The sequence below is a fragment of the Blennius ocellaris genome (genome assembly GCF_963422515.1).
Source record: "Blennius ocellaris genome assembly, chromosome: 12".
Classification (NCBI taxonomy): Eukaryota; Metazoa; Chordata; class Actinopteri; order Blenniiformes; family Blenniidae; genus Blennius; species Blennius ocellaris.
Window position 1 is genome coordinate 8,248,146 of NC_137661.1, and position 23,413 is coordinate 8,271,558.

The 23,413-nt window shown below is 40.7% G+C and overlaps 1 protein-coding gene across 1 annotated transcript in view; it reads left to right on the plus strand.

The window, feature by feature from the left end:
• Positions 1 to 20,150, plus strand: part of arid3a (AT-rich interactive domain 3A) — a 37,268-nt gene extending 17,118 nt beyond the window's left edge. The window contains exons 4-9 of the mRNA XM_080506090.1: positions 14,652 to 14,724; positions 16,412 to 16,595; positions 16,882 to 17,129; positions 17,620 to 17,907; positions 18,933 to 19,022; positions 19,462 to 20,150. Coding sequence (XP_080362216.1) covers positions 14,652 to 14,724; positions 16,412 to 16,595; positions 16,882 to 17,129; positions 17,620 to 17,907; positions 18,933 to 19,022; positions 19,462 to 19,622 — 1,044 coding nt within the window. The 3' untranslated portion in view covers positions 19,623 to 20,150. The remainder of the gene's footprint in view (positions 1 to 14,651; positions 14,725 to 16,411; positions 16,596 to 16,881; positions 17,130 to 17,619; positions 17,908 to 18,932; positions 19,023 to 19,461) is intronic.
• Positions 20,151 to 23,413: the final 3,263 nt, after the last annotated feature.

Below are 23,413 nucleotides of genomic sequence, written 5' to 3' on the forward strand. Positions count from 1 at the left end.
TCCTGGGTAAGTATTCACTATATAGCCAGCCACAGGTAACAGACTAACTTACTACAATGAACTCATTGGACAAAAAGATATTTCATTTTTTTTACTATTTTTTTTACTATTGTACAAAGGAAGCGATCAGTTCTTGCAAATACAAGCATTTCAATGATAATGAATTGTGAAATGTTTGTGCTTTAGGACTGCATTTTATTCCTATATATAATCACGCAAGCGAAACAAGGGCTCATCTGTCAGCTAGTAATTGTATAGCTTGATCCTTAAATTCAAAATTCAGTTGTGTTTGTCTGGCAGACGACAATTTTAAAAGCAAAACATTGTCATTTGTGGTCACGGGAGAAGGTATTGATCTTAATAGTTCTCGTTTTGACGAGGCTTGTGAGGTTTAAAAGCTTCTACTTTGTTGGAAGGCAATGGGTGGGGAGGAAGGGGTTAAGACTGTTCAGTTTATTTTGGGCAGGTGGGTGGAGGCTGTTGGAATGTGCCTGATGGAGGGTGATAATGTGGCCACTAGGAACGTCAGATCCTCAGCAGAAACCTTGCATGCCTCTATCAGCCTGGAGCAGTCAGACAGCTTCCAAACTGAAAACTGGCCATTTGTTATTCACGTTGACGTTGCATGTGTTGTAGCGCACATATAATGTCTCAGAGTGACATTGCAGGGAAATCATTCCTCTTGAAGCAAAAGGCAAAACTAATGAAAGGAACCGCCAAGTGCAAACTCTGTTAACATAACCGAATTATGATGAAATTGCAAGTTTGACACCATTTGATCACTTTCTAATTTGACAGAAGAGTTGTGTGAAACTCAGTGCCTGTAAGGTATAACTGGGATTTAGCATCATTTATATGGGTGAATAAAATGAAGTGACTCGGTGTAATCGAGCACTATAACTCACACTTTGGATAAATGGAAGAAACATGCACACAAACTCAAAACCCAACCTGCATTCCTGCTGGATCACCCAGTCATCTCCGTCCCCTCTCCTCACTCGCTGCGAAAAGGTCAGACTAAATCGAGCCAAGAGGAGCTGTCTTGTCACATGTCTGATTACACCGTGGTTATAAGTACATTAATATAAATATTCACAGCCTTCTGCCAGCAGTGATATGTGAGTGACGCAGAGTGCAGCTGATTTAAATTAAAGGTTGAAGATTCAACAAAGATATGAAAGGATGTCAGATTTTCTGGATTAATTTGTAAATTATACAGATTTTTGTGTCTGGTTGAGTTATTTCAGTGATACCAATGCGAACCTCCTCCATACTTGAGCCCCCTCCCCCCAGAGATATATCCATTTCAGTATCACACTATTGGTTCGTTTTTATTTCCAGGAAACCTTGGCACCCCTATAAACTTTTTACAAGCTCAAAGACAATAATATAGCAGGCATCTGGTCCCATCTGCCACCAGGGCAATTCTAGCAAGGTGTTTGAGTTGCATCTACAAATTTCAATAATGTAAAAAACAGATGTGGCAAGTGGTATATTTTTATCATATTTACTGAGTTAGCTAGCAGTTTTAAACACCAGCGACAAACCATGTATAGGTCGTGTGAGCTGTTGGCTCATAAATTGGCTTGCTTTTTAAATATATGTGCAAAAGATATAATTGTTTTATAAAACTCTAGGGTTTTTCTACACTTATAGTGGTTTATTGATCGTTTATTTAGTTTTTTTGATCATGGTTGATGCCATGCCAAATTAAACAAGCAGAATTTGTAACATGCTGCAACATTTCCCTCTAATAATACCCTGAATGTTACCTACATGGTGTATGAATGAATTGTGTCCGCACTAGTTCATGCACTCAAACACAAATTACTCTCTATTCCACCTCTTTTTTTTTTTTTTTTTGCATTTATTTATTGTGCCTTTAACAAACATTGACTGACAAAACATATGTGCATGTAGTTGTGAAGTTTATTCTCATTTTCTTATTGCGTCTGCTCTGTGCTGTGGTAAACACAACCGAAGTCAAGAACATTGGCCCTTTTTATATAAACAATATCATCCTGAGGCTAGAAATTATCCAGAGGCCATGCAGAGCCTTTGAAGTCTCTTCTCTTGTGTGTCTGTCGGCTCTAAACACCAGCAGCTGGGCAGATGGAACCCAGATGGACAGTAAAGTAGGGATGTCTTTAAAAATTCATGGCACTCACCATGATCAGGGTGAATGGAGGGGAGTTTGCATTAAACATTAAATCGTTCACATATACACACACGTGCAGTGCGTGCGCACACACACGCACGCACGCACGCACGCACGCACGCACGCACGCACGCACGCACACACACACACACACACACACACACACACACACACACACACACACACACCCACACACACGTGCGCGCAGGCATTAGTAGTGGGGGTAGGGACTGTTAGTGACTACAGGAAGTGGAGCTCAAATGCGAGCCAATTGGGAGTGACACTTATTGGGATTGCCCATCAGGTTTTTGCTGATGCAGCTGTCTGACAGGTACTCATTGAGTTTTATTCCACTGTCGCGCGGCCTTTCTGATCTGCACTCTATACAAATGTTTTAAGCCATGGCTTTCTTGTGTGTCGTAAAGATTTAGAAGATAAAACTAAATAGTTCAGGAAGAAAAGCATTATATTCACATTTACTTTCATTATAACTTATTATTAATAGATACAACAATGAACAAAAATATACTGACCTTTATATGCTTTCAGGTTAAAATGCAGTTTATTGCCAGTAGCCTCATTGCAGTTAATAAATAACTGATGAACTGTTTGATCAATATTTTACACACTATTTTGTTTTCCTTTACTGCATTTGCTTTGATTTAACTCGTTATTTGGGAAAGCAGCAAGGTACTTGAACTTAAAAGCGCAGCACTGCGAATACGAGGCTTACTCTGCACAATCTTCATCCCTGCAGACTCATCGTAACTCTAATCTTCAGGGTTTGAATTAATTAGCACAGCAGGATTTTCTTTATTTCATTATTTGTGCCTGCAAGAAGCCTCTGTGTGCGGTGTTCTTTGTTTAACAAATCATCCACCCGAGACTAATGGACTCTGTTCATGTCATTAAAACAAGACCAAAAAAAAATAAAAAATAATTCAGGGGAAGACGTCTGAAAGTCTTCGGGTTGAAAGGAGGAGGAAGAAGAGGAAGATTAAGAGAAACAGGAGTGGAAAGAGTAGGTGTGACTGAAGGAACAGGAAAAACTCAGTCAGTTGACATTGAGCTTTGAACCATTGCCAAGTAGAGCGTGTAGTAAATGCTCATTTTGACTGTGAAGCACCGCAGAGTGTTTGAATCGTGTCCAACTCCTAGTGTGCTGCATGGAGCTGATGTCAGAAACCATACAGCCATGGGGATTCTGGAAATTGGCAGCCACTCAATATGGAGGAGGAGAGAGGGGGGTTGGAGCAGGAATGTAAACAAAGATTGTGTAAAGGCTGAGGCTAGCTTTTTCATCCTGTTTTTTGTTTGTTTTTTCCCTTTGGCTGTTGTACTTTGTCCAACAATAGGAATTTTAAAATGGCAAGCTCTGCGATGACGCATTTCTAGTAATCAGAGCTTTAATGTGACTTTAAGCTGTAAAATACTCAGGAATTAATCAGGAATTACTTTAAGCCAAAGATGCCAAAAAAAACAACCAAAAACCATCACATTATCTGCTTTGTCATCATTCTGTCTGAATCTTACTTCTGATCCCTCCCTTAATTATTTCCTGAGTAAATATATGTGCCCTATTTGGCCTCATTCCACTTTTTTTTCCTCTATAGCAAACCTTTTATTGTAGCCTTGTGTATCAGTCCAGGAGCTGAAATAGATATGAACCGAATGGTGTGAGGTGTCAGAAAACAAAGCCTTAAGTGACATCTTTTCACACAAGAACCCAGTTGTGGGCATTCATTCGAACAAAAGCAATGCATTTTGCACTTTTGCTTTAAGCTCCTTCTGAAAAGGTTGTGTGCGCTGAAAGCTCTCATTCTTGGAAGAATCAATTATAAAAATGGTTGAACATCGATAAAGATACTTAGTCGCACATTTTCAAGGTCTGGGTTGCTCTTTGTTCTGGTGTGAAACAAAACGAGGCAGGAAAGCCGCAGAAAATAGGTCTGCATCTTTTTTGAAATGTGACTTTAATAGTCTGTGTGGTCGATATGTCAGGCAAAGGCTTTGTTGTGCTCTGAACCATAATTGTCACATTTGGCCCTTGTGACAACAGTGTCGCTGCCCCGTCTTGTCTGTGCAATATTAGCAAACCTTTTTTATAATTATGTGCTCTTGAAATAAGTCTCTATTTACACCACATATGCGAATTGTTGCACATAATTAACGTCTTACACCGACGTGAACTGTTAATAGACCCTTGTCACTGCATGCAGTTTGTCATGTGAAAGCAGGAAAACTATGATCAGTAACAATGACACAGATAGTTACTTAATCACCCATTTCTGTGCCAAATCTCGGGCTTTGGCATCATATGAGCTCATGTGTTTTGATAAAACCAAGCCATTATTATTGCTGCCAACCAAAACGTACATTGTGGAATGAGTAGTCTATTTATAAGGTAGGCAGTTCAGTCCCTGACTTTATGTGCCAAAGTGTTTTGCAGCACAATACTGAAGTCGCCCGATTTGTTTACTATTAATTTGGGAGTTTCAGTAATGCAGAATGGAAATGCAAGTGTAAAGTTATTTCCTCCTTGTGTGCTGTGATTTTAACTTCATTTCAGCAGTAGTGACAGCAACAGATGAAGAGCTGGAACTCAAGACTGAGGACAGCTGCTGTGAAAGGAACAGAAGGTTCTCTGTGCCGTCTTAACGGTTCAAAATAAGAAAAGGTTGACAGTAGAATGTCCGATCCTCACCTATTCTGTCTGGGATAAACAAATATTACATTTACTGTTGTTCCACTCTGGTGATGCTATGCAGTGCAATGCTTCTTTTTTTTATGTCCAAAGACTAAATAAATACCTTTCACCATGCAAGGGAGGTATTCAGGTTGAAGAAGCTTCAACTCCAGCCCATTCACATAGTGATCAGATGGCTCTTCTTTTTTTTTTTTCCATGGGACTGGGTGGGCTGGATATGTCTTTAAACTCATTGCCCTGCACATTCATCATTCTGAAGGACAGGTGTGGGAATTCAGCCATGTGTTTTCCCCACGTCACAGTAAGGTTCTCCATACTGAAGGATTACATGGCCAACACAGGCAAACACGCTTTGTAGCACCTTGCCTTATTTGTAAACAGGCTAAATCGGCACTTCTCAGCTTCTGCTGAAGCGTTAGCCACCCACCTATCTCTGCCTTCATCCTCCTGTGATCAGGCGCAATGGGTATCATGGAATCTACCGTGGCGCTCAATAAATACCTTCACTTTCCACATAGATGCTTATGAGTTGAGCATACACAGAGGTACGGAACTAACATTAACACCATTTACTTACCAAATAATAATAACACCAGTGGCATTACCTGTTAAGCTTCCATCTTTACAAACATTAACAGTCACTTCCCCAACTGTGCAGTTTTGAATTGCCATGTTTGGGCCTCCATCATTAAGGTAATAGTCATTAACACTGCAGTTACGACAGATTGCTTACGGCACATTAGTCCTGGGAAAGTTGCCTGCTATTTCTGAATCTTATCCAAATGTCATTCTTTGGCAGCTGCTTTGATATGGGGAGTGAGGAATGACGTGCATGTAATTGGGGAATAATTCTGGTATCCCCTCTTGGCGTCATCATCTGGTTTTCAATTTGTTTTTCTCGTGTCAGCATGAGATGCTGTACATACGGTTATACCAAACAGAGGCCGGGCATAAAACGCAACCCTGCAAACTGAGATTCACTTGCAATCTCACTTCATCAGGACACCATGTCTCAAAGGATCGTTGGAGTTCTGGCACGTCATTCAAATCTCAGGGGTGTTTTCCAGCAGCCAGAATGTCATACGGATTTGACACGACAGCAACTCTTCCATATTAGTCGCTTGTCGCTAAATATATTTTACATGACATACACAAACTATGGAATCTATAACCAAACTGGTGCTGATGTTAAAGATCAATTTCTAATATAAAATCGACTATGAAAGCACAAGAAAAGATTAAAACATCATCACCCGTGAAAGATTGCCGGCCGTATTTTCATCCTTGTCACTATAGTTTTGTGATCAAGTATGCTTGTGCTCGATAAAGGAACATTAGTTACAGTTCATCGGGAAGATATTGAGTCAGTAGGCTGTTGGCCTCTCGTCCCCAGTCAATGGAATTGACATGTTTGGCTGGTCAGTTAGGATTATGATGCGTTTTATCCTACCTGTCAATAAAACACTGACGAGGGCATCAGCAGTGCGTCGGCGCCATCGTTGCAGTTGTGTACCAGTGGGGGGATGAGCAAGACCTATGTAGGAGAAAGAGAATGGTCCATGAATAAAATATCTGTTTATGCAGATATTTCTGTCACACCGCTCTCATTTCTCTCACCTGAATAGATGAAGCTATTTTCCAGATTAGCATAACATAGGAAGGCAATTAATTGTCATTGTATTACTGGTAGGCGCCTTATTTCCATTGCATCCATGCTTTCTATCAGTCGTAAGGAACATAAACATGGAAATCAGTTTTTTTTGCCTCCTGCAGAATTTGAGACACTACTCAGTTTTTCCTTTTGCACTGACATGCCACAGGAGTCACAAAACAGGTTCTCAAAGCTATTTTTCAAAAAGAGAAAAAATGTGGCTGTTTCACCTTTTTAAATGTTATTCAGATACGTCATCTAGTTCTGTGTGGGTGGGTGAGTGGGAATGGTGGGTTTAGCCTCCAGTACATTAAGTTTAGCCTCTGTTACTTTCAGCCTAAGGTGTGTCAGTTTGTAAAACATGATGGTCGTCTTACCTGCTTTGTTGCATTCTCTTCGATTTTCAAGTGCTCTGTATGGCTCACACACACACACACACACACACACTAATGTCTTGAGTTTTTACGACGATAATGACGTCTGCCAAGGACATAATATAATCATCAGTGCATATTTGTCTATGTCTGCCTGTATGTCTGTAAGATTACGTGTCTAGTGCATGGATTTCTCTCCACAGACAGATATGAGGCCATGGGATATTCCATTTCAATTTTGGAGGTGATCTGAAACCCTTTTTTTTTTTTGCGTCAGTTAATTTTGGTCTCATTTTCAGAGCTAGTTTCTAGCTTATCCCTTATCAAGTTGGAACACACCTCAGTGTTTCACTGATTACTGAATAAGTCAATAATGACTGTGGCTGGCTTTCAAAAGCGGTCTGCTGTTTTTCACAAGGGGTTTCACTTCACCAGCTCCCTCCCAGCAAACTCTCAGCTGGTTGTCTTTAAAATAAAATGAACTCATAATTATCCAGAAAATTAACAATGTGAAAATCACTCATTGCCTTCACCTCGTCTTCTCAACTGCATTGAATCATGATATGTGTCATTTGTGTGACCTGACGTGCATATTGATGTTTAGAAAGTTTGAAATCATCAGTTCAAGGATGACAGTCAACAGAATATTTTCTCTCTTAGCCCGTTTGTTGACGCTAACATGATGTTAATCAGACGAATGCTTTCAATGTAAAAATGTTAAAATCCTTCATTGCGAGAGAAAAACTAAACTGAATTGGAAGATTGGACTTAAGCCCGCTCAGAGAAAGTCTTTGTGTGTCGGCCACAGAGGACGCTTTGTTTTGTACCCAGGCCACACTTACAGGGGATTACAATTATTGCAATTACAAAGGAGACTCAAAGTTTGCAATAACTCCAGAGGATTTATGTTTAGTGTGGTCAACAAAAGCAAATACATTAAGACAGGCCAGGTTATCAAAATGAGCAGAATAAAATATAGGAGTTCAACTTCCATTGTGAGCTTCGAGGTCCTGCTCATGGTGTTTACTTGAATACCTCAATGACTTGTAAATTGCCTTGGCATTGTGGTGTTTGATTATGGTGAATGTGTGTGTGAGCCTCACATTTTAGTGGGGAGCCATTTCACTGGATGGATTCCGTTGCATTCTGTCAATCCATACAGATATGAGGTGATAATTCTTTTTCATTTTAAGTCAGGGGAAATGATTTGGGGGGAAAAAACAATAATAATAATATAAGAAAGGTTTACTGAAATAGCTTTATTCCTCATGTTTTTGTGAAACTGTTCCTTCATCGTTACCTGGAGGTGGATTAGTTTGGTTGTAAACCAACTCCTACAGTAAACACCCACAGAAACTAGAATAACTACTTTTGGGTTATGTGCTTCCCAAGATCACTGAAGTTGCCTTTACCAGTGATGCCTGCCGAGACCAATACCTTTAGAATACTGGTTTTGAATATGATAGACTGTGTTAGGCCTTTGCTTTTTAAGAAAAGTGCCCACATAATCTTTCTTTGAGCACCAAAATCAAATCCTTTCACTGTCAGGAAAATAAATGCATTCAGGATGCATTAGGTAATGAGCATGGTTTGGCCACATATATGAGCGATTGTACAGATGTTTATATATACACGATACAGATGGACAACCTGGAAACACTATAACTCCAGTTTATTGCTTGGCAGGAGCAAAAAACTATGAAGCTGTTCATCCCATAAGAAATATGCAAAAGACAAACCATTCTGCCCTCAACCGTAAAAAAAAAAAAAAAAAAAAAGGAGCAAAGTTTATTTATAATCAATTTAGGTTGTTTTTCAGATGTGTTTGCCAGTTTTCTTTGTTTCCAGTATGTGCACTGAATACTAAACATGAAGCACTTCCTGATTTGCTCATTTGGCTGCTGTATTGCACCCAGAAGTATTCAATTTGCATTTATCAGTTTTAGAAATTCATAATGGTGCTGTATTGTTTTTGGAATATTTTGAAAAGAAAACTTTTATCATTATTCTATGTGTTATTGTTTTTTTTTCTTGCAGACAGCATGCTTGCCCTGATTAGATATTTAGTACTGTATAGTTTGGTTCAGATCACGTAAGTCATCATTCACAGAGCGAAAGAGTGTGAAAATGACCTCAGGGTTATCAAGGTGATTGGCAAGTGTAAAACGGCATGCACGTGATACTCTAGCCTTCTCTCAGTTTTAGCTTTCAATAGCAAAGCCCCTATTATGTGCTATGTGACACTTCTGTACCAGCCCTACTGACATCCATTTGCATTAACTGTGGAGTGACCCAACCCCCCCTTCTCAAACACACAAACACTTAAGCTGTCCACAGTTGGCTCCCACCATCACCACACTATTACTGTTGCACATGTTGCTCTTCGGTTGCACATGTTGCTCCTTGGTGGCTGATTGTTGTATTAAGCCCCGTTTTGTGTGTGTTAGGCATTTTGTATATTATATTCACAGACTACAAACAAAAACTCAACATTTCTTCATGCAATGTTGTGAAGCAGCTGACATCAATTCAGCAATTTTTCATGTCCTATTACGTACTAAACAATGATTCGGGTGTCATTCTTTGGCAATGTACAAACAATTCAAAAACAAACCATAGATTTGGAACACTAATCTTTTTAAAAGGGCAGAAACTTCTCAAATCTCAAACTTAATCACAATCACGTACTATTTAGGTAGTCAGGGGTGTTGCTTTAATGTTGTCTGTTCTTTGCGTTCCAGAGGATTTGGTCAGTGGGCGTGAACCCTGCATTACCAGTTGTCCCAGTTTCTAGCCATTTATCTAGTTTCTTATTGTTTATCTGAGCAGCAGAGCTTTAATCCAGGAGGGGCCCCTGCCCCGACGCAGAGACGACGGTCATGAAAAAGTATATAAGCCTGAAACAGCCGCACCCACCTCAGCCTGATAAAGCCTTTATGCATGTGTGTGGGTGGGTGGTAGTTGTGGCGGGGGAGTTGCAATGTACACAGAGGCTACATACAAGAAAGTCAGAGAGTCAAGGAGACAGCCACAATGAAACCGAAGCTCATTGAAGATGACAAACGCATGTATAAAAAAAAAGAGAGCATGCAATGGCATAAAAGACAAGGTGGGAAATACAGAAGCAGAATACAAAGTGGAGAATGTATAGAATAACACATATGTGACTCGTATAAATGGCACTGGTCTTGCCGGTCAGACAGGATCCTCATTGGTTGCTTTCAATCGGGTGTCCCACTCTGAATGCAGCAGGACTGAAGCCTGCAACTGTTTCCAGCTATTCCTCTGCTTAATAGAGCTCCTTTATCAGCCTTGTTCCAAACTGCAGATTGACTTAAAATTATATTTATTCCATAAAAGAGTCTGTTGACTTGAGCAACCTCTAGGAAAATCAATTTTACTGAAACCAATATCTATTTTGAAACCCTTTTTCTGTTTTATTTCCAATTAATGTTTCTTCATGCTTTTGTTGGAAATGTTCTTATATTAAGTGTCTTCAGATGACTTTGCTGTGTCATGGCATCACACCACTAAACATCTGATTGAAATTTGATTAAAATTCATGCATGCAGCACAAGGGAACTTCTTTAACTTGCACCAGCGCAGGTTTATTTTTTTTAACTTCACAAACATCCATCTTGCCATGGTGTGAACACTGGTTACATTCTTGGCTGATATTTGTCATAAACGCAGTATTTCAAGATATTTTGTTATTAAACTTTTGTTGCAGGCAGGGATATCGAGCCGAATGTGTGTCATCAGTGCGTCTATTTCGTTACGCCTCCTGCCATTTGTTTTTAACGGGAGGCAAATTAAAATGCATCACCAATTATAAAAAGCACATTTATTCGATAGGGTCATTTTTATTCATTCATTCAAGTGTTTGCTAATTGTGCATTTATGTTGATGGAGACAATTTCAACATTAAGCATCAGTCTTCTGAAATGGTGTTTCTGAATATTGCATCACGTAAGCACAATTGAAGACTTTACTAAACTGAGGGATCGTCCACAACAAGTCACGGACTCCAAGCTCCAGAAGCTCGAGCCGCAGAAGCTACCGGACGAGCGCAGCCATAGGCCTATAGAATTGAGCGTTGTCTAGCGGTTTATGAGCAAGCTTCTACGGGTACGTCTGAATTGTCCCTCCTATCTCCTTATCTATCGACCTTTGCTTAACCCCGGAAGTGTTTTGTGTGGCGGCCATGATAAGGATTGTCCGAATTCTCACTGAACAAAGAAAAGGAGGCTCGTTGCTTCCTTTAGAGCCTCCTTTAGCCTAGGGACCACTGTTCCATCCTTTATCAGAGGAGGCGAGCTCATGCTGCCCCACAATTCCTTGCGGCAACAACATTTAAAGGGACCTGCTCATCCGAGCCTTTTATGGCCAAATTTTTGGGGAAAAAGATCATGTAAGTTACCAAAGCAATAATCTGCATTGAACAACTTTAAATCATCTAAAGCCCAAATGTGCTTTTTATAGTCCATTTTCAGAAGCTGGTAGTTCTTTCCCCCACCACAGCAGACGTCACTAACTTGCCACCCGACTTCTAAATTTTCTTGTGTTTTTGGTGTGTTTGGGGAGTCACAGCGCCCCTAAAGGCCTGGCATGTGTACTGCATGTACCGCAAACCTCGTGTTGAGCCGTGTTCGTAATGAGATATGGACAGAATTTTGTTTGAGAACCTCGGGGAGAAAAAAGATAGTTTTGGCTCGTGTGGATGTGGCCTGATAAGCTACACTACCATTCAAAAGTCTGGACGCACCTTCTCGTTTTTTCTTTATTTTCTTGACAATATTTACATTGTAGGTTCTGACTGAAGGCATCAAAACTATGAATAAACACCTGGAATTATGTAGTAAACAAAAAAGTGTGAAATAACTCAAAACATGCTTCCTTATTACCATTGGCCTTCTCTCAATGAGCTTCATGAGGTTGTCGCCTGAAATGGTTTTCTCTTCACAGATGAGCCTCGTCAGGGTTTCATTTGCGGAATTTCTTTCCTTCTTAATGGGTTTGGACCATCACTTGTGCAGAAGTCATGTTAGTACACATTGACAGTCCTATTTGACCCCGGTAAGAATTCATTTTATCACAAGAACCAATCGGCGAATTAAAGAGAAAAGACGGTTCATCAGTCCCTGAAAAACTGAAGCTCAGTCAGTCCTGGCTCAACAGTCACTTGATTTAAACCCAATCCAGATGGTTTGGGATGAGATGGACCGCAGAATGAAGGCAAAAGGGGGCCAACTCGCGCTCAGCATCTCTGGAACTTCTTCAAGACTGTGGGAAAACCATTTCAGAGGACGACTTCACGAAATAGTCATGAAAACAAAGAACAACCATTGAATGAGACTGGTGGTTCATATCAATATCACAGCTATTAGAAAGTATTTGTCCAGGTTTATTTGAAATAGTATCGCTTACACAAATGCAAAACTGATTTATATTTTCCATTCCGAAAGAAAACGAAATGAATATGAACTCTTTGTTATGGCGGTGTGACATCTGTCGTGAGGTTGGTTGAATCCTGTTTCTTAAATTCTTACTTCAGGCACTTAAAGCATTTTTTAAAGAATTTTTAAAATAGTTGCATCACTCAGCAGCAGCTGCATGAATTTTGTTACATTCTCATCATTACCAAGCAATTATGTAGTTTGTACTATTGTGAGTAGACAATACTCTAACTGGATATGATTAGTAAAACTCATACTTCTAGCATGTAAACACAGTTCACACTTTGCTGTCAGCGCTTCAGTCTGCAGGGAAACGACGAATTCCATCAACATGCCATCGTTCAACACTATATGGCAGTGGTTGTACTCCTTTGACGCTGCTGTGAGCAAACTGTCATCACTGAATGAGCTCGCCTTTAATAAGCAATAATAATTCCTTAATATTTAATTTCCAATAGCCTGCTCTGTCATCACATCTTAAAGATTTGCAGGGAGTAAAAGCTGAATGATCCTATCGCCCCACCAGGGAAATATTCATTGGTGTGATTAGAACCAAAAGAGCACGAGAGGGCAAAAGAAGGATAGGGAGCAAATAAGCAACATGGGCAGGGGGGATGGGCACTGGATAGGGGGTAATTTCTAAGATTTATGGCGCGGCACTTCACGAAATGCATGCATCCTGTAATTAAAACTCCCCCTTGCCTCCAGCAGGCGTGTACATTCGCTGGCATCCCCCACCGCAACATCCACCTTAACCCCCATCAGCCCAGCAACCACCACCCCTCTGCCTCCCACCCCCACCCACGAGATAATAAGATCTTACGGCAGCTTGGAGTCACTAATGAGGGCTGAATGCCACATTGAAGGACAGTCTGTTAGTGGTAAGTGGCCACTACTAAGGCCATGGCGTGGCGAGCCTTTCATTTCCATTTCCTCTGCAACGGTGCCAAACTGAACCTCAGAAATCACAAGTGCAAGATTTGATCTGTGATCTTAATCACTCCGTTTCACAGAAATGTCCCTATGTTGTTGCTGAGTAGCTTTGGAAGGTATGAACAGAACAGCACATTCAAAATAAAGAGATTTATACTTTTTGAACATCGCCTATCAGACGCACTTTACAGAAAGTAGTCTGTGTTGAAATTGAATTATTCATCACATGCTTATTTCATGTGGTGCCTAAAAATCTTGAAAATGTTTGTGAAATATGTCACATTATTTTATGTGCAGGTCACTGTGACCTTATTTATCCAGTGTTTGGACACTCTGCCTGGATTGTGGTCTGAATAACCAACAATCTTTGTTTTTTTGTTTGTTTCCTTTTGGTTTCTTTTTTGTTGAAATGGCCGTCTCAACAGTGACAAGTGATTCACTGTGAAATATGAATGACGTGAAATGTGGTGTGCAGCTCTCGGGCCGGCACGGCCTTGGTTTCTCACTGTGGGTTGTTACGTTTGTTGTGCAGTAACAGTACTCTGCCTCGATTTGATTCTCAGTGGTTTCGGTTGGTTGTGTTCTGAGATCTGCGATGTGGCGTTGTGGTGCCGGAGACGCCGACGCCGATCCCCCCCAGTTGACTGCCACGCCATGCTAACACCTCGAATGTCAATCGTCACCATTGTTGTGTGAGCTTGTGCGTGAAATTGATTGAGCATCGACTCAAGTACCTGAACTCCACCGATACTGTCTCAGATGGTCTATTGCTTACTGACGTGTCGGTGTAAATGTTGGCGTTAAACATCTGACAAACGCATAGAGGCACCTCGAATGAGATATTTTAGTATCACACTCGGCTGGATAAAAAAAAAAAGAGAAAGAACCACACACACAAGCTCAATGGCCGCACTGTACTCCCCCGAGTTGGCGCCTCACTTTTACTGCTAACTTTCACTGAACTTTCCGGAGCCCGGGGCCCCGCCAGCAGCTGGAGCCACATCAGGTTCTCATCAAGCAACACTGCTCTGCAGCAGCTCTCTATTTTTTTCCTTTTTATGATGAGAAGGTGGCCAATCTTTCATGATAATTGTCCTTGTCATCATGTGGAAATCTCCATGTTTTTGTTTTAGTTTTGTATTATTTTGCTCAGAAGGTGCAGTTGACAGAGATCACAGCCCCGGTTGTCTGAACAACAGTGCGACAGTCCACTGAGGAGGTTTTCTCACAGCTCCTGTATTTGACCCACCTTTGTACGCTCACGTTGATTTTGCGATGGCAAAATGCTTTGATCTCCGTATTCTTCTGTTGTTTCCTGTCTGGCAGACATCTGCTTTAGCTTAATCTTTTTCCGTCCTCTGCTTCTCTACAGCTGTATGAGTTGGACGGAGACCCAAAGAGGAAAGAGTTCCTGGATGACCTCTTCAGCTTCATGCAAAAAAGAGGTATGCAACTGTTCACGTGTGGCTGCCGTCAAATCCCCAAACACTGCCTCATTATATCAGATGTACCGACATTCAATAAAAAGTACACCCTATCTGTTCAAATTCTTATCTCCTCGATGTGTATCTCGTGGCTTTATGCACACAGGCAGCTCTTGTAGCTGGATAGAGAGAGGATGATCACCAACCCCCATCTCTCTCTGCCATATGACACAACACCATCTACTCACCTTTCACTTAGGCGGGCGGGGTCTTTATTCATTTCGGAGATGATTGCTTTATGGTCACACAGCCCCTCACCGTTCCCAGGCTATAACTAGAAGGGACACGTTGTATCAATGCCTGAGGATGGATTGGTTTACCGTCCCATCTTGACGCTCGCCCACAAGGCACTGAACACTTTTCCAATACCGCTCCCTCACTTACTACTTGGACTAATTTCTCCTCATTTACATAACTGCTTATTGCACTCAGGAAATTGTGAATTGTTTCTCCTTTGGGAACACAAAGGCTAGATTTGCATACATGGAAGTGTTGTTCCTTTTATTGGCGAGCTGCTGAAAAGATCCGGCCGTAAGCTGGAGACTGATATGGGGGACGACAGACGTGTGCTCACAACTGAAAAAAACAGTCCTAAATGTTTACATTGTCAGACTCACTGGGTGGGTCTGTCATGTTTGCTCCGAGAATCTGACAGTGCCATCTATAGGCCACGCTGCTAAGTGATGGATTTTGCTCCTTCATATGCGATTCAAGGATTCATCGTACCGGTATATTATGCTTAATCTCCGCAAGATAATTGTATTCAGGGTCACATACTGATATAACAAATGAACAATTATTTTAAGCTTTAGTTTATTTTTGTTGTTGTTGTTGTTAGTGTCACTGACACACATTTTTATGTTTCATGTTGGACAATAATCCAAAATTGTGGTAACTAGTGAATCCTTGTCAGCCGCTTTTATATTTTATATACTTTGAAGAAACAAAACTGTTTTGATTCTGACATTAAAATTAAACTTAAATCCTTTTTTTTCGATCTGTTAGTAATGTGTCATCGATGTTGGACTCCAGATCTAATTGTTTTCATTTTAAATTAGTTTTCATTTTAAATGAGTTTGTACGTACCATGTTAAGAACCCTTCTGAGACACACGTGATCTAAGATTACCTTGTGCTTGAACTTTATACCTGGAAGAATCCCATGTAGATGCACTTAAGATCAGTCAGAATTGCTGTTCTCGGCTGCTAAATTATGCCAAAACTGGTACATTAGAATACAACTTGTCCTTGAAGTGGACTTTGATGTGCTCAAGGGATGTCTGACAGCAGTATGACCATTCAGAAATACTCCGATTGCCAACTGTTAATGGCTAGTAAGTAAATGTATTGTTTATTGTCTGTAAAACAAATTACAAGGCCTATGAAAATGTCAATGCCTCTTTCAATGGTTCTCTGAAGTCCAGTTAATTTTTGTTTTATTAATTTGGAATTAACCACATCTGTGAGTGTTGATAAATTTCGCCAACTTCCGCAAACTATGCGTGTGCTTATTTAAAGTTGAGAAGATAAATATAGTTTCTTAAGCTGGTGAAGAAAAGCTATTCACCTTTCGAATAAAGGGACCTATGATGCAAGGTTTTTTTTTGTTTTTTTTTAATCTCTTGACATTTTCCCTTTGTCTGTTGCAGGAACACCGGTGAATCGTATTCCCATCATGGCCAAACAGGTTCTCGATCTGTACATGCTTTACAGGCTGGTGACAGAAAAGGGCGGCCTCGTGGAGGTCATCAACAAGAAGCTGTGGAGAGAGATCACCAAGGGACTCAACCTGCCTACCTCAATCACCAGTGCAGCCTTCACCCTCCGCACACAGTCAGTATTTGCTGATAGAGTGCTCGCTCTGAATTCTGTGATATTGATTTATAAATGAACCTTTCTCTTGCCAACCACTTCCAGTTGTAGGTTTAGATTACGTGGTTGCACCAAAGTCAGGTCTTATAGGCCATGTGGGTGCTCCCGGTGGGTCAATTCGGAAAGTGTGGGATTAATACAGTACTATAAATAAAATTAAAAAAAAAGGATTTTGTATATATTCTCTGCAAACATCAACACACTGTGTTAATTTCTTTTTTTTTTTATCAAATGGTTTTAATTTCAGATACATGAAGTATCTGTACCCATATGAATGTGATAAGAGGGGTCTGAGCAACCCCAATGAGCTTCAAGCAGCCATCGATAGTAACCGACGGGAAGGCCGACGACAGAGTTTTGGCAGCTCACTCTTCACCTACTCTCCCAATGGGACACCAACCATGCTATCCTCGCCGAAGCTCCCCACTTCCACCATAGGCCTGACCATGGGCACCAACGGGGCCTCGCTGACCCCAATCCATAAGATCAAGAAGGGTGAGATGTGCTTATGATTCTGCATTCATGCTTTTACACACACATGTATATTTATAATACCATATTGCCTGATTTGCAGATACAGAAAAAGCTAAATTGCATTGATTTAAAACATCATCGTAAATGAAACGACATATATTAAAGGCCCATTTTGCTATATCCTTAACATACATGAATGTGACAGCAGCACTTGTCTTTATTTTAAGGTATCTAGCTTGTATTCGTCCTAAGTTATTTTTATCAATAGATATTAACTTACGGTATAAATCAAGGTGTAGTTTACTGAGGGCTCCAGTGATGAACTTTGACTTTCAAGAGAGAACATGTACGACATTAAATCTGAACTGGTCGATGCAATTTTTACGACCTTCCATACCACGACGTTGACTTAATTTTCATCTCTGTTGTGAAATATAACTTACAGTAGGAATCTATGTTTACGCTGAGACAGAACTTTCCCTCTCTCACCTCTTTGCTGTCCGCCCAGAAGAGGAGGGAGGCCAGCCGCTACCAGGAGTTGGTATGGCTCGTATGTCTGCTGGAGGCTTGGCTGGTCACTCTGTGGCTGCTGTGCAGGCAGCAGCAGCCCAGGCAGCGATGGCGGCGCAAGTGGCAGCTTTGGAGCAGCTGAGGGACAAACTGGAGGCCGGCGAGCCGCCAGAGAAGAAGATGGCGCTGCCAGCGGAGGAGCACCACCGACTGTTGCAGAGAGCTTTGCAACACAACCTCCTGGCCATGACTGCTCAGATACCAATGAACATCCGCATTAGCAACCAAGGTACAGAAGAAACTGTAGACTTTCTGAGCTTATAGAAGAGGGCTGAAACAACCAACCACAAAACCATGATTTTCATGTTTTCATATCAAATTGAATGATATTTTTGCTGCCACAGTTGATGAGGAAATTCCTCCTTTGTCATTTCAACATTCAAGTGTTTGTCCAAAAATCCATATAAATGTGAGCTATCAAGTAAAACCAAATCGGGTTTTCATGCTCAATTGATTTAAAGAACATTTTTTTCCCCCTTCTCTTAATTTTCTCTTAATTTTCCTCCATTTCATACGAGTGGATTTATTCTTATCAGAGTGACATGGTGAAGCAGATAGGAGTTTGGAAATGAAAATGAAACTTGTGAGATGAATGACATTCCCTAAAGGTAACATGTAAATAATAGAAGGAACAGCCAGGCACTAAATGTCAATAAATTGTAAACCTTCTCCAGTTATGTTTCTGTGAGATGCCTTATAATGTACTTTTCACTTTTTGTTATTGTACATGACTATGTATCCCATCACAAAATGTGATCGCTGCAGCACGACAACTGTGGCAGCTTTGTAAACTCTGCATTTTATTGTTGGTGGTGCGATCTGGAGTTTACACGTTTTCCCTCTTCATGGCAGTTACATCTCAATGCATTCTTGCAGTCTTGCCACAAACCACAGCACCAGCAGTGAGGAAGTAACCCATCGCAGGCCTATGAGTTGACCTGTTTAGCTTATAGAAACAGCAGGTACATATAGCTCACATGCACTTGTCTATGTGGGGATTCCCCTCTGCTGGCAGAAACTTTGAACATATAACTGTATTTGCCTTGGTTATGTTCTATATGATTAACCATGCAAACGGTTTCCCAGTATGTGACGATACAGGTGGTTTCAGAGCAACATTCAGCAGGACTTTCTTGTTCTGTAAGAATCTCTGTATGTTTTCTGTGTTTGAAATTTTGTACTGAAGATTAAAAAAAACCCAAAAAAACAGGAATATGAAATAAAAATAAGATCAAATGTTTTTCTTCCTTGCAGATGGGAGGCAAGACTCGGCTCTGAACCTTACCACCAATGGCACAAGCAGCATTAGCATGTCGGTGGAGCTCAATGGAGTGCTTTACACTGGTGAGTGTGACTGTAGGGCAGACCACCATTGTGTGCTCTCTTAACCAGTTCATAAATCAGAAACTTTAGCTTTTTTGATACCATTGGGTTCACTTCTTGTTGATGTTCTAGATACCTACAAACTGGAGATTTCCTCTTGTTCATACAGTTAAAAGGCAATAGTGACGACCTCGAAACACAAATCTACCTGATTCATTCATTACAGTCGAGAGGTCCTGTAGTTTTACTCACTAAAAATTGTGAAATGGATAAATGAAGATCTTCATAGAAAATGAACAGGAAAAAAAATCATATAAGCACATGTGAGTTTGCAGTAGTTGTTGAGCACTTGTGGCAAAAGCAAATATGACTGGTCACGGGCAGGGAATTGAGCAGATGTCATTTGCATTCTCACACTCACTCTTTTTTTTTTTCTCTCTTAATATGACTTCCTGTTCAGGCGTTCTTTTCGCTCAGGCAGCTGCAGGGACGGCGTCATCTGGCACGTCTGCGTCGTCCATCTCCAACAAGGTCGTCGGCAGTCGCGTTGCTCCACCGCCGCAGCTCCAGCCGCAGCAACAAAACACACCTACCTCAACCTCCAGCAACCCGTTGTCTTAACAAACCCCCAGCCTTTCCACTTTGCTTCTTTTTTTTTTTTTTTTTTTAATACCACGCTAAGTAAAGCCAAAAAGCAACCTCATTTTCTACTTCACCTATGCCAAAAAGAGAAGGAAAAAAAAAAACCAACCCCACCAAACAATACGCAAAGACACAAACTGTAACTCGGTTCACTTGAAGTACACTATCTCAGGTTATCGCTCACAAACTCACTTCTTTTGTTCTTCAGCGCCAAAACAATTTTGAAAGGAAGAAAAAAAAAAAAAAGATCCAAACTGAGAGCCAGTATATGCTAAACAAATACATATGCACAACCTGTGAATTATTTATTTCTACATAAATGTACAGATTATCAAAGAACAAAAGAGATGCTGATAACTAGGAAGGGTAATGCATTGTTTACACACTCAAACACAGCTACTGACTGACAACGATGTTTTGTTATCCTCTGAGGGAGAGGGTTTTGATTTTATTTTTTTGTTATTTTAGCTTTTATAATAATGATAATTGTCATTATCATTATTGTTATTCTCTTTATTGTGTTTTATCATTTAAATCTTTAACAATCCTCTCGCTGCAGAAAAAATATATATATTTAGAATTCTATAAAAAAAAAATAAATAAATATGAATATCCTCTATTTTTAATCAGAAAAGCTTTAAAAGGTATTTGTTATTTCTTCAGGGCATATAATAATGTACCGCTGTGACCTCATTTTGTGTAAAACCTTATGACCTTCTGGATATGTAAGAACAAATCCAGGGCAGGTCGGTGCTCTGGTTGTATATTGAGACAGACGTCATATTGAAAGCGCAGACTCTTTTGTGATGTGCACATCGGAGCAATCCGCCAGGATCCCTTTTATCACTTCTCAATACATTTGGTCCATTATTGATCGAGACCAGGCTCTTGGTGGTGGCTAATCACCGCGTCATGCAGCTTTAGCAGTTGTTCTTCCTGGGACAGCTGGCTCAATTTCATGCTACAATCCACTCCTGTTTGTCGACACATGGCCAGTTCAACACGTATCTGTTTGAGTGCTGCAGGGCGTTGGTCAGTCTTGGTGTTTAAATGTTTGTTAGTAGGTGTAAGGCCAGTTGCGGAGGTGGGAACATGAACTGAAATGTTCCTTTGTCTGCACCTCGGCAAACGAGTCTCGGCAACCCCCGGAACCTGATTCCATCCCCGTTCAGGGTTCAGACTTTGTTGGAGTAACACAAACGTTCACGACTGTTCCAAAGTGTCTTGTTGTTTTATACAGTATCCCAGTCTTCTGTCACACTTGAGAGGGCAACACGTCTCGGTCTTTCTCTGTAGAAAGATCTCTGAGATCATCTTTTTGTAATCTCGGGCCTTCTTGTAGAGCGATTGTCTTAAAGTCAGACGCATGCATGTATTTGTAGATGAAAATCCTTCAGTTAGAAATGAAGTGATTCCCTGTCTTAATTTCATTCAGCGTCCACTAAATCTCTACGATTGTGACAATCAGTTGCCAGGAAATCCTTGACTTCAGGAGAAGCCAGACAGGTGCTTCAGCTCATGTCTGACTGTTGTTGTTTTTTTGTAATATAGATTAGTAATGCTTTTAATTATTGTGTCGGCTTTGTGTTTTTTGCATGACGTAGTGCTTCTTCTGATCTAAGTGCTTCTTATCCTGTGTTGTGATGTGGTCTCCTTGAGAGGATGTTTTGCCACATATCAAGGATATAACAGAGAATGTCTTGTGATTCTCCAACTGCTGCTGCTGAAATGGAGTTATTGATGGAAAGAGCTGAGAGCGAATCGTAGTGGTGATTGTGCTTTTGCTTATGTTTTCATGTTTCTATGAACTTAAATCTGCCACAGAAGAATCGCCGCGTCACTTCATGAGTATCTATATCTCTGCATTTTGAATCAATCATTCAGCTTTTTTTGACAATTTAGGTTTTTCTTTGTTTTTGTCTGGACGGTTAAAGATGGTTAATCACCCCCACAGACCCTACCGCCAAGCAAAGCAGCCTAATTCCTACTGACGTTTGGAAATAAATCAGGCTTTGTTTGTGGGTCCTGTTCTGAGGCCTTAGCACAAAGTGAGCTGACCAGAGCGTGAGCAGTACCTCCACTCAATCACTTGATGTTAGAGTAGAATAGAAATACTTCATTAATCCCCGAGGGAACTTCTTGAATGGCTGTTGTGGTCAGATGATCAAGAAAAGGATGTTACTGGTTGACGTGTACCTGGGCGATGTCTGCGATTTTGGAAGGAAGGATGAACCTGAATCCTCCGCTGCATTGCTGGCATGAACAGAAAAACCATTTGGAAAAGCCGTGACATGCTGTATGACGCTCCGCATGGACAATCAAAAGGGAAAATGAGTCGTCAAACATGTGCTGCTTTTCATTCATTAAAAAGGATCATCTTATGGTAGTATAACCCCCCCCTCCCCCCAAAATAAATAAATGAATAATAAAAAATATATAGCTAACCTGATGCAGAAATACAAAATCTGCAAATGAATGTCTGCTAATTTTTTGTTGATTTTAACTGGGGTTATATTTTGCTCCTCACCGTTTTTGTTCAAAGGACTAAACCAAGATCTCTTGTGTTTCTATCGTCTCGATGGAAGTCATGACTTTTGTGAGCTTTTCACCAGAACATCATGCAGCAGCAATAACTTAAGCCCAAAGAACAGAAGATCCTCTTCAGAGTCTCTGATGCTTCAGGACCGCCTGTCCAAGTGTTGCAACCTCATAAGTAGGTCATGTTTATTATGGTAGCAATGGAGGTTTGTGCTTATATTTACCAGTCATGGTTGAGAGACGATCTAGTTTTTTCTCTTCGTGCCTCCCAATAAGTAGCAAATGTCATAGGCTGGCCTTGGAAAAGAGACACGGTGGCTCACAGCGGAGGTTTGAGGGGGGAAGGGCTGCTGAAGGAAGCGAAATTGCATCGATCCTGGTCAAATGGATCAACATTGCTTTTTAAGATCTGACCCTGTGACCTTCCACCCCCAAAGGTACTATTCAAGCACCTGCCTCCAGCAGATCCATGTTTATCTCATATCTATTGACAGCTCCTGTGAGATATTTGCATTTGAACAACGGAGGTACTGCAGCTCTTTCTCTCTCTTTGCACGGCAGCATATCCAGTGAACAGGCTTCATCACTGAGCGCTCGCGACAATCAGGAGACAACACAGTATACCTCCACACACTCGAACATCCCGTCACTCACAATCGAGCCCCGTTTCTACCTCAACAACTGAAGCTTTGGCAGATTTCTTCTCATCAGCCGCGAAAGAAAATCCTGTCAAAGGCTGCGTTCATGCAGGAAAATCACAATTTAAAAAAATGTTGACGCTGGTTCAGGAGTAGAATGGAAGAGAATGTAATGACCACAGACAATCAGTGAAAAACCTGGCCTTTATCTGTTGTCGGTGACTATTTTAGCCAGTCAGAGAATTCCTTGGCCTTTGTGGTAAGAGCGCGACCCACTGGAAGGTTTGGTTATAACGCACAATCAGCCGAGTGTTTCTTACTAGTGACACGCGATTATTAAATCTATTTACTTATGTGAAAATAATATATTAGAAGCATTTTTATTTCTTCCTGTGTTTCCACAATATCATTGTTCTTGGTTGTAGATGCCAAATAATCTCTATCGAATCACTGAATACTAACTGTTCCAAAATCTAACAGTTTTTGAGTTTTGTTTGAGGAAGCAAATTACAGTGAATTAAAAAATAACAAAACAACAAAAAAACAAAAAAAACAATGCAATATTTAGCCTGTGCTTTGCCTGCATCTCTTTTA